Source organism: Hesperophylax consimilis, chromosome 27 (genome assembly GCF_061612785.1).
Source record: "Hesperophylax consimilis isolate HC1 chromosome 27, BYU_Hcon_1.0, whole genome shotgun sequence".
NCBI lineage: Eukaryota > Metazoa > Arthropoda > Insecta > Trichoptera > Limnephilidae > Hesperophylax > Hesperophylax consimilis.
In genome coordinates this window covers 4,106,526-4,126,556 of record NC_142862.1, presented here as the reverse complement: position 1 = coordinate 4,126,556, position 20,031 = coordinate 4,106,526, and the positions used below count along the sequence as shown (strand labels likewise).

Genomic DNA, 20,031 nt, shown 5'->3' with positions numbered 1-20,031 from the left:
ATATAGGTCGGAATTCTAGATATTAGTAATATTATACATGTTGTCTTTGATTTTAATGGACGATTTTTATTTTTTTTTACATTTCAATAACTGCAAATGCAAAAAATGCAAAAGTTGCAATAAAAAACTAAAATTGCACAGAATATTTTTTTTTCTTAAATATTATATTTTTAACTCACCCGGAACAGAGCTGGAGGTACTGGTGGCCAAGAAGGAAAGATTGGCGCTGGTGTTGGCATCCAGTAACGGTGGAGAAGGAGTCACCTGTGCCTGTCTCTGTCTCTCCAAGCCGCGCTGTAATAACACAGAGGGAGATAGCATTAGTACACAAATACGTTCCATCAGATTTTTATTTTATTTTTTTTATTTCCTTTATTTTTTCCCAATTTATACAATTAGACATTACAGTTTTATAATAATAAGAAAAGGAACCCACTAATAAGTGTATACATTATATTTTTGTACCTAAAAATAACAGTAAGCATATAAAGAAAAACGGTAGGATTATAATTAAAGTTAGTCTAAAAGATTGTGCAAGAGGTGCATATTAAAAATAAATCAAAGTAAAAATAAAGATTGTAAGATAATAAATATGAAGTAAAAGAACACAAAATAAAATAATATTATACCCTTAGGATGACACTATTTTCGTAATAACTCTTATTTACCACACAACGTGTTTGTAAAAAAATTATTTATCTACCCTATATAGAATAGCTACTTATATTCAAAGAAATGTTTTTTTTTAGATTGAATTTCTCATCACACTTTTTCCAAAATAAAAAATGCAACATCACACGTCTAAAGATGACTCACCTGCAGCATCTGATATTCTTGGCGCACGCTCTTCATGCTGACATCCGATACAGCGCAGTCGCCCGCCGACGTGGTCTGCACCCCGTCGTCCGAACTCCGCCCCCCCGAACACAGGCTGTCAGAACATCGCCGCACTGGGGAGTAGCGTTCGCTGTGTTCCCGAGCTAAAAACACACGGTATTAGTATGCAGAATATATTATGTCGCTGCAAACAAACTATTGTAGAAGAACACTAGAAAATTTTTTTGTGAATATCACAAAAGACTCCCAAATGTCTGGAGCCAGCGAGACTATGGCATCCCCAATCGGGGTATGTTGTTAGGCTGAAGGTAGCGGGGAGTGGAAGAGGAAGGTGGGGAAGTACCTGGCTGTTCAGACCTGGTCACTAAACACGGCTAAAGCCGTTTTAAGCAATGTTTCAATTTGAATGGTGGTTTTGCACCAGGGTGAAACTGAGAATATTTTACTAAAAACTCTTTTGTTTAAATTTTTGATAGATTTCGTAAGTTTTCAAGTTTACTAAAGGTATTCGAAAGGCAATAAATGAGATTACAAACAAACTACAGAAGGTAAATTTCTGATTGTCTTCGATCGCCAACAAAAAATATATAATAATTATTCTTAAAATTATTTCATAACTTTGGGAAAATGGGAAATTTTAATTTCCTTTTTCTGTAAAAAAAAAATTGTATATTATAAATATGTAAAATTGACAATATAATATGTATTTGTTTTCGAAAAGTAATGATTCTGAGGCAAATATTTTATAAAAATACTTTCAGTTCCACAAATCCCACAATTTCACGCTTCAGAGCTAATAGTTTCAGTAAAACCAAATTCGAACGCAACAAATTAGGAAAGGAAAAAAATTGTTAAGAAAGGTGCATAATATATTCATATTATGTACCTCAGGAAGCAAACAGGCCAAGTATCAATGTTTAGCATCAAGTACCAATCACCCTTTATTGTCCTAGAACCTGAACAGGTTATTCATAACTTTGTCCAAAATAATATTTCAAAATTGATACAACTCGTGAGTACTAACAAACCACACATCATGCTGATAATTTTACTACAAATTAAATAAGCTACAAAAACAACACACAAAAACACATCTATAAGTTCAAAATACATACTTACTAAAAACTTACAGAATTTGTGGTTGTCACCAAGGCTGAACAAATGCACTCTTGGTTTGATTGAATATCAGGGAGCAGGTGAAGAATAACTCGTTTCGATTGTATAACAATACCAATAATAACTGTATTTAGGTTTTTTTTTATTTAACAAATTTATTGGAAGTCTGCTGCACACTTGTGTTTGGGAAATTAAGATAATATGTGGCGGAAATTAAACATGCTATTTCGGTTGTTGGTGCGTGGGTAAATAAGTAGCGCGTAACATTATTCAAGTTCAATGAACATTTAATTTAAAAAATTCAACTACTGATCATTTCGGACAAGCGATAAAGTAGGTACCATAATTATTTTATTCGAAATGCATAATTGTTCAAACTCTTGACAGATGCTTAAATGAATTGATAGAGTGAAGATACGTTACTGAGACAACGCCCGTGGTTTCACTGAACTAGGTCCAGTGGACATACTTTAACAGTCTGTCCATTTACATATTCTTTGAATGACTATCCTTTTTTATAAGCGATGCTACATTTTTTATTCGATTAGTATGACCATAATATGTGTTTTATTTGTATAGGGTTTTCCAATAAGAGGTGTTATTTTGAAATTCAATCGTAAAAGATCAATGGTTTCGTTGCTTGTGTGGCACGTAGCGCCGTCTTGTTGAAAGTAAACATTGTCCAGATCAATACTATCCAATTCCGGTCATAAAAAAATCATTAATCATCTCTCGATAGCGCAATCCATTCACCGTAACTGTTGCTCCAGCCTCATTTTCGAAAAAGTAAGGTCCAATGACTCCGCCGGACCATAAACCGTACTAAACAGTCACATGTTGAAAATAGAGAGGCTTTTCAACAATAACTCATGGGTTTTCCGAGCCCCAGATGCGACAATTTTGCTTGTTGACGAAGCCACCGAGGTGGAAATGGGCCTCATCACTCAAGATGATTTGCATTTGATTCACTCAAGTGAATTTTAATAATTTTAATGCGTTGTTGAAGCGTGTATCGTTCCATTTTTATTAATGGCGTAGTTTCTACTTGTCAAATGTCAAAAAATGTCAGTTTCAAAAGTAACATCTACCGAAATAGCGGGCTATTCAAAATAATACCTCTTATTGGAAAACCCTATATCATAATTTTTTAAGTTTACTAACATTCGATGAGTAAATTTCTTCTTTTGAAAGGCAATGAATGGTCAAAGATATTACATTTTCTCTATATTCATACATTCTTACTTATAAAGATTCCCTAACACGCCGCTGCAGCGTTGGTATAGCTGTACGAGGAAGAGGTCTGTATACTGCTCGGGTTAAAATATCATAATAATATTCATGCAAGATTTTTTTAGACTGGCATCACTTTGATCCAAACCTCAAAACACGGTTATTTTCGCATTTCGCGTTTTGTTGCTAACTTTACGTTTTTTCAGGTGACATTTGTAGTGTCATTGACCCGGTCTGCTTTGAATTGCATAGTAATCCGGCCAATTCGATTATGTATTTGCTTTGATAAAAAGATATTTCGTTTAAAAATATTCCTCTGATAGTGCTACAAATGAGTATTGCTGATTTTTTACTTTTTAATTACGCAACCGATTGATATTTGTCAAATCAACCAGATTGTTAACAAAGTCCTTCATCTATGTATTACTACGATCGTAATATGTTCCCATTCTTGGGGGTATACCGGCTGTAGAACTGCCGTATTGAAGCCGGTATACGCAGTGCGCGTGCGCGTGATTATGGGTAATGTTTTCTACTAACCCGTTCTTATCCCCCCGTATTATTCGTTATGAGTAAGACGGATAGAGTAGAACCATCAGACAAACAATTCTCATAGGAGTATAGTCAAGCTGAGAAATTACTAATAAACCGAATACAAGAAAGAAGTCAGTTTTAACCACATTCAAAAAGCGCAAACTTTAGAACTTTCTAATTATTGACTTATGTAATATCAAGAGTGTAAGTGTGTTTTAACTTTATATCAGATTCTTGTGGTATAGTATTATTACGCTATCAAAACAAGACACCTTTATCAAAATCCACCACCATTTTGAAAATATTTAATAATTATTTACCAATTTCTTGTACGGTAGCCAACGTTTGAAGCTTGCATCTCTGAGGTCCGTGATTAGAATATTTCCTAGGAGGCTGTCCGCTCTGTATGGATCCCAGACCAGCAAGGGCCCCCACAGCCTGCAGTACTATCTGCGGACTCTGTTGACCCGAAGAGTTGCCGCTCTGGAACATACTGGCGCCCGCATTCTGCCCGATATTCTGGACAGTTTTGCCGGCAAACTGTTGTTGATTCTGCTGGATCTGTTGCTGATATTGAGCCGACTGTCCCGGTATTGTGTTCTGACCCATGAAACCTGCAGTCTGTCCGAAGTTAGGATTTTGAGTCATCGGCACACCCTGTGTGATGGAATGAACATTCTGAACAGTCATTGGTAATCCCTGGGTGATTGAGTGAACATTCTGAGCAGCCATTGGTAATCCCTGCGTAATTGAATGCATATTCTGACCAGCCATTGGCAATCCTTGCGTAATCGAATGCATGTTCTGACCAGCCATCGGCAATCCCTGCGTAATTGAATGCAAATTCTGACCAGCCATTGGCAATCCTTGCGTAATCGAATGCATGTTCTGACCAGCCATCGGTAATCCCTGGGTAATTGAATACATATTCTGACCAGCCATTGGCAATCCTTGCGTAATTGAATGCATGTTCTGACCAACCATCGGCAATCCCTGCGTAATCGAATGAACATTCTGACCCATCATTTGAGTGTTCTGATTGATGTAGCCAGCGTTCTGACCGATGAAGCCAGTGTTCTGACCGATGAAGCCACTATTCTGACCGATAAAGCCAGCATTCTGGCCGGGATATTGCTGGAACTGTGCGGATGTACCCGGTTGACACATCAACTGAACTTGCTGCTGGGTTTGGATGGAAGGCGGCAGATAGTTTCGCTTCATCCTGGCTTCCACTTCCATTACAAGTTCGGGACTTATGACTGCGTCGGGTTAAATTAGAAAATAAAATTGGAAACAAAAATTCTAATTAAAACAAAACAAAAATAAATAAAAAAAATGCTAATATAAAAATCATTTAATATTCTGATGAATAAATTATTGGTCACTTTCTGTATGGAAACATTTTCATTTAGGCTCATGTTATTAACATGAAGGTAAAATTATTATGTTAAAAATATGCGAGTGCCAAAATATTGTTGCAATTTACTGTCAGAATAACAAAAGATCATTTACTAGTGCGAAATAATATAATAAAAATTAAATGAAAAGTTCTATTAAAAAAATACCATGCCAATTTAAATTTAAAGGGGATATTTTTGGAGTAGGGTGCCCACAGAAATAGATGTGGCGGTGAGTTTTTGCATCAAGAAATTTGCACAGTTTGAAATTTCTACTAACTAATTTCCGCTCGAAATGTGATTTCCATCAGGACTTTTAAGATGTCAATTTACAAGTTAAAACAATAAGACAAGACGCTCTTCCATCATAAGCTAATGAGCCTTAAAATAAAAACAACACAGAGTAAATTTATATTAAAATAAAGTTGAATTCTACAAATATTATGCGTCATTTCAAAAGAAAAACACGACAGAAACATGGCTCAGACCATTTTGAATGTTCCCATACTGACGAGTACTATAGTATAAATATTAATTTCAACCCGTATTTTGTTCACTCGTCGAGAGTTACAACCGTATCACATTCTGTGGGCTACGTACCTCGTAATACTAACAAGTAACACAACCATTTCAAAACAGCTAAGAACACACATTGAATAAAAAGAATAATGCTACAAACATGCATAAAACCACAACACACAAGGCTAAATTATTAATGACATAAACTTGACTATGGATTTGGTTCAGAACTTGAATTAAATTAAATTAAATAAAAAAATTTAAAATGTTTCAATAAACTTATTGAATGTGGTTTGTTCATACCTGGAGGTCTTTCTGTAACGGTTAATAAACCGGTTCTTCGGGTTCTGATGTTGGAAGATGAAGATGGACTGTTGCTGGTCTGAAAAGGGGTAATAACATAAGGTTAGTACAAGAATTTTTACGTTTTATAAATTTTAAATTAAATATCCCACTAGAAGACTTACAATATCATTTCATTATTTTTCTCTTATTCCGCTTCACTCTTAATACGCAATATTTCACTTTCAAATAAATGGATTTAGCTTTATTAATTCAAAACATGATTTATTATGTCGGGGGAGACGGAAAAATGTGCAGTTTTAATTTTAATTTCGTTTATTAAGTCACTTACGCGATATGTCAATTAGTATGCGGCGCCGTTATAGTCGCAGCCGACGGCGACTATGTTCATATCAAGAGTTGGATTATATTCATAATATCGTATTAGAATAAAATCACAAACCAGTCTATACAAACCTAGCGTAGCCCACAAACTACTTGAAAACTGGGATATAACTCTAAAGGGGACGCGAGCAGGCGTTATTAAAGGTTCCCCAACATTTATAGTAACTTTTAGTAATAATATAACTAAATCAAGTATTAATTCAAGGTAAACATTCCATATTTACCGTGAAGCGGAATTCGTAACCTTTACCATCATTTCTTATTAAATACTCTAAAAATACACACATTGGAAGACAGGCGTAAAATTAACAAATTAACTTTTTTTATTTAAAATTCTAAACTCTAAATTCGACTGTTGCCAACTTCTGCAACTCATAAACTTACGAATACCTACAATAAGAACATGACAAAATACACTATTCCACTGCAACACACATAAGCGCAATTACATTGCGAACTCCCCAATACAACGGTTTCACACTATGGGAAACCAATACTTAGGTGATGTCGATATATTTAATATTAACTTCGCGAATTTTGTGGATTACGTAAAAGATTTATTTCAACACTATTCCTAAATGGAAGTTGTATTTTTGTAAACCAGTCAAATCGCTGTATTTTTTAATTTATATTCTTGTTTTTTTTATTTTCGTTTCTTGCATATATTTTTTAATGTAATTTTATTTTTATTAATATCTTTCTCATGTTTTCAAAATTTTCTGTCATCAAAATTGTACCACCTACATGTAAAAGCCCTCTGGGCGTTAAATAAATAAATAGAGAATTTATTCATCGTTATGGCGCCATATCCCGAGATGGGATTTGGCCTTCTCCACAAACATTCTTCGCAGGCCGAGGTCTCTCACAATTCGCCTCCAGTCCTCGGTCCTTTTTCAATCCTCTTCCTCGGTGTCCCTCTGGATCGCTTCCACTGGGACATTCATACAGTCATCATTTTCGACATCCTTTTATCTTATTAGCGAATGCACATATACTAGACTGGGTCGAAAAAAGATTTTTATTTCGAATCGCTATAGTGTGGAAAAGTGGCCTGATAATAGTAATCACGAAATTGAACGTTTTCCGTAATTTTTATAAATTTTAATTTTACGATTGACGAGCTTATTTGTTTATTTTAAGGTTGAAAAGTTAAATTGATTAAAACATCGCTAATCCTTCAATGCTTTCCTATCTCACATTGTGTTTTTTGCAAGTTTCATTGTGCTAATCACCTTATCATCTTGGAAAGTTTTAGTTCCATAAAATCGTCTATAATAATGATTAGTTAACTTTTTCGCCGCTACGCGCATCAATTCATGCGAAAATAATTCGTGCCCCCAGCGCTACGCGCATCAAATCATGCGTTTGACTTTAGCGGCTGTATACTACGTAAATATGCGACGAATTTAGCAGAAAACTGAACCAAAAATTAGTTCAATCCTTTATCTTACTGACATCTGGCGTTTGCTGGTTAAAATATAATAAATTGTTTACATAAAACATTGTGAAGGCGATGATTCGTTAAATCTTCATTCAGTCATTTGAATGTCGCGCCGCTGAACCGTTGTGTCATCCATAGTATTTCTAAGGTGATCCAGTCTGCTTTGATGGACTTATGCGTCGATGTAAAATATTGACCGATTTCTATTTTGCGAATCTTTTTAAGTAATTTATTTTTCTGTGGTATATTAGTTTGTTTGTGAACTTAAGTGACGTGAAGTGTTTTAAAAATAGTTATTTTACTCAAGACTTTTTGAGTGACTTTCTTTTGTGATTTTATTTCAAAATTTTGTGGACAACCTAAATTGTAATATATCTGTCTATATTTATGGGCTTACCTTTTATATATCAAAATTGAACTCCCTTAAAAATGGCAAACCGCAATCTTACGGAAGACGAAATTTATGAAACATTTTTAGACATTGACTCTGATTTAGAAATAAGTGAAGATGATCAAGATATACCAATTAATGAAGAAGTTAGTGACAGTGAAATAAACGCCCCCGGGACAAGCCAAGATCATGACTCTCGTACACCTAACTTAGACTGTACCGTAAATGCAGACTGCTTTTCTTCTTGGACCTCTGGTCCATTTATTCCAATAGTTCATGAATTTGATGAATTTGTGTCAGGTTTTGATCCATCCACTTTATTTTCTGGTAATTCATCGGAAATTGACTTTTTTGAATACTTCTTGAACAAAGAAATAGTGACAAAAATAGTGATCGAAACTAATCGATATTATATAGCCTCATATCAAAAGAAGAACCTTCCCAAAAATCCAGACTTCGTAAATGGGTTGACACATCTGTCGAAGAAATGTACATTTTTTTTGCACTGTTAATGTTAATGACTAGAAACCGACATCTTACTATCGAAGAACACTGGTCCACTGACCCATTGCTCGCTAGTACAATTTTCGGAAAAACCATGTCTAGGGATCGTTACGAAATTATATTGCGAATGTTACACTTCTCAAACCCCGACACACAAATTCCTGGTGACCGAATTTACAAAATTAAAATCCTAATTGACCATACCCGAAAATTGTTCAAAAAAACTTTGATACCTTATGAAAATTTATGCATCGATGAGAGCATAATTGTTTTCAAAGGGCGTTTAATTTTCAAACAATATATACCATCCAAACGTCACCGGTTTGGAATTAAAATGTTTGTATTGTGTGACGTGAAGACGGGTTTTATATTAGACTTCATTATTTATTGTGGCGAAGGGACTGACATAACTGACTCTGAATGTCTCGTGGTTTCGGGGGCTGTAGTAACGACACTACTTCAAGATTATTTAAATAAAGGACATAATCTTTTTATTGATAATTGGTACAGTAGCCCTCAACTATATGATTTTCTCCATGCGAACAAAACCAATGCATGTGGTACGGTGCGGAAGACACGAAAAGGCATGGCAAAATTTAATAAACTTAAAAAGGGTGAAATGAAAGCACAACATCGTGGACCTCTGTTGGCTTTAAAGTGGTGCGATAAAAGAGAAGTTCACATGCTAACAACCTTACATGACGACTCTATGGACATGACGGGAAAAGTTGATTGGAAAACTCGTCAACCAATTATGAAACCCAAGTGCGTTCTAGACTATAATAAGTGTATGGGTTCTGTTGACAAAGTGGACTTGATGTTAAGTAGTATTAATTGCCTGCGAAAAACAATTAAGTGGTATAAAAAAGTGGCCTTCCATATTATTGATCTATATTTATTGAACTCTCATATAGCTTTTAAATCAATTACAAATAAAAATGTTAGTTTAGCAGATTTCCAATTAGCCGTAATACGACAATTGTTGCAAAAATATCATGAAACTTCCCGATCTGAGCCTCATTCTCGCTCTTCACACGATCTACCTCTGAGACTAACTGCTAAGGCATTAGCAAAACATATGCCCCACCCAATAAAGGGAAATAATAGTCAAAAACTACACCGAGCCTGCCGAGTATGCGCCATTTCTAAAAAAAGAAAAATGTCCCAGTATAAATGCCCAGAGTGTAATGTGACATTGTGTGTATGGCCATGTTTTAGAAACTACCATGAAAAACAAAATTTGTAAATATTTCTCCTCGTGTTAACTTTTTATTAAAACTTTATTTGTTAGTAGATATAATTATAAAAATAATTGTGTTTTGATGATATCGGCGCAGTGGTCCAAATCCCATTAGACCGGGTAAGTAAATACTATAAACAATATAGCAGTGTGCATGCGAATGGCGACAGTTCTTGTTGATTTCTTGTGATGCGTCACTGTTTATAATATTATATCTGTATCCTGTGGTTTATTGTTTATTTATGTGTTTCAACAAACTTCAAGAGAATTAATAAAGCTTTTAAGATAAGCAAATCATAAATCTGTCAAGAAATAAGAGATTTATAGCTGTTTAAAGTGGTAGGTTTTGATTTTCAAAGTGAGTACCGCGTACGAGTGTAATTTTCGGTACATTTGATCGCGGTGAAAAGGTTAACGCCTCAGGCCCTGGCACATCCTATCCGAAGGTCGAGAGAGAAACACTAATAAAACATAAACAATTCACAAAGTTTAATAATTTTTGTTTTTCAAATTGCGGTGGGAACCTTTGGTTTCATAGAGGTGTACATTTTAATTCATCTATGGTTAATTTCTAAATTTGAATATAAAGCGTGGTGTTTTCTCTTTCTAACATTGTTATATCAGGGCTTCCCAAACTTTTTTCAACTGTGACGCCCTTGGGAAGTTGCCATATTTTTGGCGACTAGTATAGTATCTAATTTTTTTATTATAAAATAAAGAACACAACACAAAAACCAAAATGGAAGCACACAAAAAAGATAAAAAAGCAATTTTTTTCTTTGGTATTAATGAGAAGGATGTGCTTGCTTTTCTGAGCATAGTTTCTCAAAACGAGGTTGAAGTTTCGAAATCGCAACTCTCGTCTCTGCCTCTAAATTTATTTTTGATCTGTACTTATTCTTAATTACTGCAACTGCAGAGAAACCTGTCTCACACAAGTATGATGTCGCAAACGGTAATAAAACCCTTAACGCTGCAGTGCTGATGGAACAATATTCTTGATAAACTGAGCTCCAAAATTCAAGTAGCTGATCCTTATTATATTGCAGCTTAAGGCTGGAGTCACAGGACAATTCTATTAACTCTTCTTCTTCTGCTGTCGAAAGTGTTGGTGGTGAGGTCGACTGGAAAGGGTTTCTAACCTAGTCATATTGCTCCAGATTTTTGGGAAAATATTTTTCAAAATGTTCGCTCAAAGATGAAAAGTGCTGTGTAAATATTATTTTTAAAGAAGGATCGAGAATTTCTGTCGATTTTTCTTGTAGAATGCCTTGTAAAGCAGGGAAACATTCGGAACTTACTTGATCTTCTTCTAATTTTCTTTTCCATAAGAGCAACTTCTTCTGAAACTCAGTGATTTTATCTGCCAGTTGTAATATGTGAGTATTATTTCACTGCAAGGACTTATTGAGATCATTTAATTTTTTAAATATGTCGCAGAGATTTTCTGCGCGGCGGCCTGAAGTGGCGCGGGACTCAGTCGCTCCGAAGTGTGCGTGTGGAAGACGCTATAGAGATTGCCTCACGACGCCCCTGGGATGATCCCACGGCGCCCCGGGGCGTCGCGACTCACAGTTAGGGAAGCCCTGGTTTAGATCATAATTCTTACCATGATATGGGAGACACAATGATTTCTATGAGACCCAGAAGCGAACAAATTAGCCTGAAGTGTTAAATAACATTTAGTGTAGAGTAGATACAAAGTTGTTGGAATTGTAATGTTAGACGACGTTTCGTCATTCAACTACTAGCTTTGGTGATGTATTATTTACAGTGAAATAATAATATTCCAATATGATTTGTTGTGCTGGTACTCACCATAGAATTCGGCGTAGAACTGTGAGATAATCCCGCCCCCACCGTATTCTGAACATCTTCCGTAGTGGCCACCGTGTGTCTCTGCTTGTTGCCACGTGTCATCATGTATCTATGGAATAGACAAGTTAAGTAACATTCAACAGGCAAACATTCAAGTCTTCATTTAATAGGTTGAGCAATCCTTTCCAAGTCGGGTCAAATGCGCTACTTCAGCGGCCTCCGTCCATTACAGATCCAACCTCTCCTCTACACCTGCCTTCCCCAACATAGTTTGTGCAGACATAGATAATAGAAACGATGGAAGATGTGGCATGGAAGCGTACCGACTGTAGCCATAGTAGTGAAACAAATTAAAGTTATGCGTTTGGTGTGTAGACGGAAACAAAGGCGGTTTGCAAATTGCAGTAGTGGGTGAACGATGTTGGCACAATGCTTTGTTCATGACCCGTTTCCCTTGATTCTATTATCTATGTTATCTATGGATGCTGAAAACTGAATGTCTTCCCTTTGGAATTGCTGCCAGTATCTTGGTTGGATATAGCTAGGGAATGCAATCCCGCAAGAAAATGTCAATCCAGGTATTTGCGGGACTGAACAATCTTAGTCCCGCTGGATCCAGGTATTTGCGGGATCCAGCAGAGTGGACTTAGATATCTAATCAATCGTATAATAAAGACCTAATACCTCGATCTACCAACCTTGTTTTTAGAGTTTTAAATTTATACCTATAATAAAACAAGTTCTTTGGGACATTTTAAATGATTTATTAATAGGTATACCTTTAGTTAGACATAAGTAAAGTTTAAGTCATAAATTGGCAAAGAATAAGATAAGACATAACTTTACATAACATACCCTCCTTGGAACAGACTTTGTCTAGTGAGGTGGGTAAAAGAAATCTATGTACACAAATGAAAATAAAATAAACGCCCGGATTGCCGGCACTGAAACTGAACTGAAACTTAAATTTAAATAATAACGTTCACACGACAAACAATATTCTTGTACAATGAGCATCATAAGTTTAACTAAACATTATTTTGGAAATGGCTTCGTAAAAAAGTTAAAGTATTAATTGTGTCATCTGATAAACGGCTTCTGATATTGGACACAAGGTAGCCAGCGGCTGAAAAAGCTCGTTCAGCTTCCACGCTGGTTGGCACAATTGTCATTAGCGCATTGTAAGTGAATTGAAGGTATGTGCCTTTTAATACACCGGACTCGAAGTAATTCAGAGTAAGTGAGGGTAAATCTGTAGTTGCTCTCTTTCAGCTTCAAAAGATCTTGAACAACCATCATTTTTAGTGTCTTGCCGTAATTCATAACCATTAATTTGGCTGAATTAGACGATGTTGGTAAGTTAAAACCCCCGACTTCAAAAAGATTTCGCAAATCCGACGAGGTACAGAAAACTCGGAACGGTAAACCATCTTTAGACACCATTGTTTTCGCTTGAAAAATGGTCAGTGATTTTATTTGTTGATGGTTGAGGTTCACAATGAGCCGACGTGGAAGAACTGGACGTCGATGCAGTTGTAGAAGCTTCTCTGTAATTCCGCCAGTCCAGCGGGATCCCGCAAAATTTTCGACCGAGATTAGTCCCGCAAAATGTCTGCGGGATCTCGGTATTTCGGGATCCCGGTATACCGGTATTGCATTCCCTAGATATAGCTCTACTGGTAATAATTATAACAAAGAAGTGAAAATGTTTTTACCTGGAAAGATTGGTATTATAGGTCTCTGAGGAGGGGTCGTCTCCGAGGTTGGTGAGGGAATCCGGTACGACGGAGCCAATGGTGTTCTCGGAGCCCATGGAGCCACCTACTCCTGATGACTGGGAACCCTGAAACCATATATTTACAAGACTTTTAAAATAAGAATTACAGCAAACATTTTGATTTTATTTAGCCAAGTGGACCCAACTGCTCCCAACCGTCTGGAGCCAGTACAACTATGGCATCCTCAATCGGGGTATGTTGTGAGGCTGAAGGTGGGGAGGGGAAGGAGATGTGGCAGAGATTCAGATCTGTTCATTATGGTCAAACATGGCTAAAAACATTTCATTTCTGAATGGTGGTCTTACACCAGGGCAACTATTCCTTTTTATCCAACTTAAAAAATATAAAATTCTAAGGGCCTTACTAATAAATATGTTAAACTGATAAACAAACATTAATGTATGGTAAATGGTTGTTTATCAGTTGTGTAAAAATGAAAACACTTTATTAGTAAGGGGGTAAACTTGCACCCTGTTCACATAGTTTAAGGGATTTTCTAGCACTGGAAGAGTTGAAGAAAATTTGAAGTAGCCCAACAACAAACAAATATAATAATTTTTACTCACATTGTTGGTGTGCTGGAACATTTGCGTGGACAGATCCTCGTTTCCAGCAATTAGAGTGGTGGTGCCTGGCTGGTAGCACATGTGAAGGTTGGCTCCTCCGTCAGAGGCTCGGCGCCCAAAGGCAGACACTAGAATTAAATAAACAAATATCAAACAATTGGTAATTGTAACGAGGGTGGCGAACCCATCTCATCTCTGCTGGGGTGGACCTTCTATTTCCCTAGATACTCGTGGGATCCAAAATGGACCATTTAAATAAAAATACCTAGGGCCTTTGGGGAACCTAGGGGGAGTGGAGATTGATGAATTATGTTGATAAATAAATTTTCTATAATGATTTAAAATGTGCCATTTTCAAAATGGCTGCCAAAATGATGTTCATTTGTTTTGTGAATTCGTCGTTGGCGTCAAGTCGGGCGACATTGGTTACAACCGCCGTTGGTGTCATAATGACGTTGTTGCCAATTGGAACCGTTTTGGTATGTGTAGTTTTAGATCATTTTTTAAATCAATGAAAATATTAAAATTACACACTTTTAGTACAATGATCAGAATCATAAAAATTAACTTTAATTTTTTCACACATTTTCAACAGTATTCATAGTTTGTGCCATTATGCCGAGCCAGTGGACATCTTCATCACTAAATAAATACAAGAGATTGTTACTGGGGCAGTTCAGATATGTATAAAAAGATATAATAAAAATGTATAATCTTTACTATTTCTTTGTAAAAGCCCCTAAAAGGCGCATTAATAATAAAATAAATAAATAAGCAGTAGTATGTTAGAAATCCCGCCGAGAAAGTTAGAATAGTGATAGGGACGAGGCGCTCACCTTGCCCCATGACGGGTGGTGGCTTCAGCAGATGGTGGTCCTTGACGCTAAAGCTGTGAGGGGGCTGGTGCTGTACCAGCGGCAGGTTCACGGGCAGGTTGATGTCCGGCAGCAGCGAGTGATAGTTGCCGGAGCGGACGCGCTTTCCGCCATACTGCGCGTTGCGTAGCTGTAAAATTAAATCGTTTCACAAAGGTCAGCCAAATATACAATACAAGACTGAAAATGTATTCACTTGGTCTGATTTTGGAGGCTGCAACACTTTAGTAGGAGAGTTTTAACCTCTGTCACATTTGATTTGACTATCGAATCGATAGTTATACTGTCGAGTGGTATAAATTATGGACCGCCTGGAGGAAATGGGATAACAGAACCTTTCAAATCTCAAAATTTTATGGCGTTAAACTTCAATTTAGGAGGCCATCAAATGCTATGGAGATTGATACGCCCCAGTCTAGGTATCCGAGAGATATGGAAATAGTTTGCGTTTATACCTTGCCCCCTCCGCCATTAGCGAAGGCCCCCATGATAGCGTCTTGCTGGGCCGAGTCGGCCGTCAGCGCAGCCCCCGTGGACACGGAGACTCGGCCCCCTGAACCGTGGCCCCCGGGCATTGGGGGCGCCAGCGAGTAGTGGCACGACTCCAACACCTGGATATGAGAAACTCTATTAGAGGAATCTTAGATTATCGCTGGTGTGCTGGGTCACAAGAAGATTAACAAAAACTAGCAGATCCTCTTGTATCAAATATTATAGTAAAAAGTAGGAATTCCTTTGCTTAACAAACCGGGCCCTCGGACATTTGAAAAACAGGTATATTGGCCCTTAATGTTAATTAAGGTTAAACCAAAAAAAGTTCAGAGTTTGGAGTTTTATTATGTCTTAAAACCAGAGATGTGCTGTATTTCAAATAAATCCATTTCAAATGGAAATGCAAAATGGTTATTTTCCATTTTGCATTTTAAATGCTTTTCTAAAAACCATTTTGCATTTTAAATGCTTTTCTCAATGCATTTTCCATTTTAAATGCTTTTTTGCAACATTCTTCCTACTATCTCCACTCATCTTTTTTTCATAAGCCTCAAATATCAGTCGTTCCTCAACCTCGCTATGAGAAATAATTTACATTTGTCAAGTTGCTCCCTGGTAGGAGCCCTGGTAATTGAGTGATACCATTACAAAAAACACTGATTCAAATACTGAATATGGTGCCATGACGCTGTAATATTAAATGTTAGATAGCAGTTTCTATGTTTTTACGTTGGCAACATTATTCCCGTGCAATTGTTTTGTGGTTTCATAATCTGTAGTCGTGGTGTTTTTGGATTTACCATCATGTAATATGTTTGTTCTACATTGATGTCCATTATTAAATGACAAAATTGTTTAAAAATTGTATAATAACTTTAATTGTTTGACCTGAGAAACCATTTTGCATTTTCAATGCATTTTGAAAATAGGTATTTTGCATTTTGCATTTGAAATGCTTTTCTAAAAACCATTTTGCATTTTGCATTTCAAATGGTTTTGGGTACCCATTTTGCACATCTCTGCTTAAAACTAATCAGTAGGTAAAGGGAAGAGGAAAAAGAATATAGGAAAATAACTACCTGTCCAGCGTGTCTGGAATCCTGCGGTCCCACCGTGTGGCGGCGCGCTGTGGCGTGTGTCTGTTGGACGGCGGCCACATCGCCGTGCTGGTCCCCGCCGCACTCATGCTCGGGCCCGCTGGCCAACATGGACGAGTGCGCTTGCAGCGAGTGGCCTGGATCCAGATCCATCTCGCCAAACTAGAAACAGAGATATGTCATCAAACATAGTAATTTCTGCATTAATTACTAGCTTGACTATCCATAGAAAGATTTAACAAAATATTCTGGCGATAGTTCCAGAGGGAAGACATCCAGTAGGTCGCCCCAGGTAAAGCTAACGGAAGTAACATCAGAGGCTGATGTGCGAGGCAAAACTGGGCTTGCAATGGACAGAGGTCGCCGAAGTAGCACCGGACAGGGACCTTGGCCTGAAGGTGTCTTATTGAAGAGATGGAGTGATTTTATTCTATATTAATACCCACTCGGTATATACAGATATATGTACAGTTTTAAGTCACTAGTTATAAATCTTAGTTGTAAGTCATTAGCTTTAAGTCTTAGATGTAAGTGATGGTCAATGTAAGTCACTAGCTATAAGTCTTAGTTGTAAGTCACTAGTTATTAATCTTAGCTGTAAGTCACTAGTAACAAATCTCAACTGTGCCCTTTGTGTACAGAGATATTTACAAGCTACTAAAGTTCGATGCAACCACAAGTCACCTGCTGACATGCTTCTATTTAAAGCTGGTTTCGGTATAATAAAATTATAATGAACTTTATCATTTTTCTCGTGCAGCCGTGGACTTAATACGATGTCAAATGACTCTATCGATGAAAACAATATTGTTCTTCTCTATCTTTATTATAAGCATTAACCTTTTGAACGCGTTAATTTGCTCCGTTTTATCTATAGCCGTACGCGGCACATATTTTAAAATACCTATGCACGCAATTAAATGTCAAATTATAGCATCCTGGTATGATTTATTGGACTATATAGACAGAACAGATTATTCTCCACAATATGAAAACAAATTCTTGTGTGTCAACACTCTAGATGTTTATAAAAACAAAAACATAAAATTTCATACAAAGACGTACCGTATCTTTTGAATGTGGTCGCGCCATTCACTCGGCGTGTGTGTACTTAGGCCACTGCGTTGATAGACACAAGTGGGACACAATGAGCACTTATCATTTTTAGTTATGAAAAGTTGTGACTGACATACTAGTACTAACGTCATCCGTTGGCAAAAATGTAAACTAAAGGACTAAAAGGCGCAAAGAGGCGCACTTGATTATCGATCTTTTTTTATGAAACTCAATTTTATTTTTGAGAAATTCTTGTAGATGTCAGCATCGTGATAGTTCTACGAATGTCCAAGTGAGCGAGAAATACATTTATGACGAAAGAGCGCTGGAATATCGGCCGTCAAAGTTTCCGTATCAACTGTTGATACAGCCGCGTGTGAGTATAGACTTTTTGCCGTAACAACAGTTTATACGGCCGCGTGCAAAGAGTTAAAAACGATCTAAAAGATGATTTTGGGTTAATCCATACAACGAAATAAATATGAATTATAGGGCATTCGTCGCTGCCAAGGAACTACATAAAAATGATGTCAAATTGACTTTTTATCCAACCCCAATTAAAACCTTCCCCGCAAAATATTTTCTTACGTATTTCAGTTAATTATAGTCACATAAAAATTTATATTTTAAAGCGTCCAGAACTTAACATTCAAATCACGCTTGGACACCATTTCTGTCAAACAAGTAGTAGATACATATACAATAAGCTTAGCGTGCTACCAGTAACAGCTGTTATGAACGGGTCGCATTGTGCACGAATACTAGCAAAGTATGGCAGATAATCACAAGCAACTCGCATGCTACGCGCACAAAACTCTAGTCACTTGCAAGTACCTTCGCGTACTAATGGCATAATATGGTATAGGTAGTACATATATATAAATTAAGTTGTAAAGTGACCTTGGGGTGATTTTCTCAGCACAATAGAAATTTTACAATCTTTATCGTTATTATTAATTTCACAAATAGGACAAGGAGAAGAAAATGAGGTGAGAATTACCTTTTCCAAATCCTGCGCCTCCCCGTCGGCCAGATAAACGGACATGGGTATGGCCGGCATGGACACAAACGGCGACCCCACGTCCCTCGGATCCTCCAGCAGCAGTTGCGGCTGCTGCGCCTGGCCCTGTTGCTGCTGTTGCTGCTGTTGCTGCTGTTGTTGCTGTTGTTGCTTCAAGTCCTGATGGTGCATCATGAGCTGCTGCTCCGGTGTGGCTTGCTGGAAGAACAAAATAATTCTTCATATTTATGTTAACCTATACTACGCGGCTGTCGCATATATGATCCATTGTGTAAAATTCCTTGTTATACAGTTATTTCAATGGAAGACACTCCGAGGAACTAGTGTCATTGATCATGGTGCCAGGAACACGCGACCAATGGGTCGTTTCTACGACTCGTTCTTTAGTTCAACAGCTCGGCTGTGGAATGAGTTTTTATTCTATCCCTCCTACAATAAGTTCACTTCCTCTCCTCAAAAAGACCCTCCATAACCATCCCTAATAATGACACATTTATTTTTTTTAAATGAATAAATTTTTAAAAAAGTCCGGCAGTTTTAGTATCTTCTGTCTTTTTTGTTTTCATACAAGACGTGAAAGACGGAAGAGGATGATCGTCAATAATGTATGTACAACCTTTCTCTGGGACTACTATACACGGTGTTAAGAAACTTTGACACGATTTTGTGGTATAATTTTTTTTTTATTAGGGTTCTTTTGGAGTGCATCAAGTCTGAAGTTGGAATTATTTGGGTCAGAATGAAAAAAATCAGTCGCTAGGGGGATTAACCCTGCTGTTTAAAATATATATCCTCCAAGGTTTAATGTCTTTTCAAATACCTCGAAGTCTCCAAAAGTTTTTGCCAAAAAAAATCGATAAAAATGCGAGAAAGATGCGATGTATGTTCACCGGTTTCTTGCTTGTACCAAGAGTTCCATTGTGACTTGTACCTCTTTCCCGTAGGACGGGTTGTGTCACAGAATTTGAACAATTTATCAAATTTAAATGTTTAAGTTCCGTGAATGTCCTATTCAAGTTCTGTTACTATCCAAGTACTGCAAAACAACTGGCCCGTGGTTATATAATAACAGAACTAGAAAAAGAACTTGAATCTTAAATTTGATGAATTCTTTGAAACAATCCGTCCACAGATGTCAAACAGAAAGATATTACAATGGAGCTCTGCGGCAGGACCACATTATTTACCAGTAACAATATGGTGGCTACTTACCCTGTTTGTCTGCAGATCCACGGCAACTTGCTCAGGCTGCTTGCTCTGCAGATGAGCCTCCAGAATGGCGGATGGGTCGGGATTGTCCTCAGAGGAGGAACGGGAACTGGGCTCGGAGTCAGACTGCAGTGCTATGGACGACATCTGGGCTGCAGGGGCCTTGGCCTGAAAAAGAAAAATTGTATTAGTCCCTGGGACACCCCTGTCTGCAGTGTATAAA

At 37.1% G+C, this 20,031-nt stretch overlaps 1 protein-coding gene across 2 annotated transcripts in view; it reads right to left on the bottom strand.

The window, feature by feature from the left end:
* Sik3 (Salt-inducible kinase 3) overlaps window positions 1–20,031 on the bottom strand; it is a 92,114-nt gene that overhangs the window by 10,018 nt on the left and 62,065 nt on the right. The window contains exons 9-20 of one of the 2 annotated variants that reach the window (XM_089648132.1): window positions 19,812–19,976; window positions 18,579–18,797; window positions 16,505–16,684; window positions 15,389–15,544; window positions 14,895–15,063; window positions 14,059–14,186; window positions 13,430–13,557; window positions 11,715–11,823; window positions 5,937–6,015; window positions 4,038–4,976; window positions 817–980; window positions 180–294 (exon numbers count right to left, since the gene is read on the bottom strand). In XM_089648132.1, the coding sequence (XP_089504258.1) occupies window positions 180–294; window positions 817–980; window positions 4,038–4,976; window positions 5,937–6,015; window positions 11,715–11,823; window positions 13,430–13,557; window positions 14,059–14,186; window positions 14,895–15,063; window positions 15,389–15,544; window positions 16,505–16,684; window positions 18,579–18,797; window positions 19,812–19,976 (2,551 nt within the window). The remainder of the gene's footprint in view (window positions 1–179; window positions 295–816; window positions 981–4,037; window positions 4,977–5,936; window positions 6,016–11,714; window positions 11,824–13,429; window positions 13,558–14,058; window positions 14,187–14,894; window positions 15,064–15,388; window positions 15,545–16,504; window positions 16,685–18,578; window positions 18,798–19,811; window positions 19,977–20,031) is intronic. The other variant, XM_089648133.1, reaches the window with a different exon arrangement.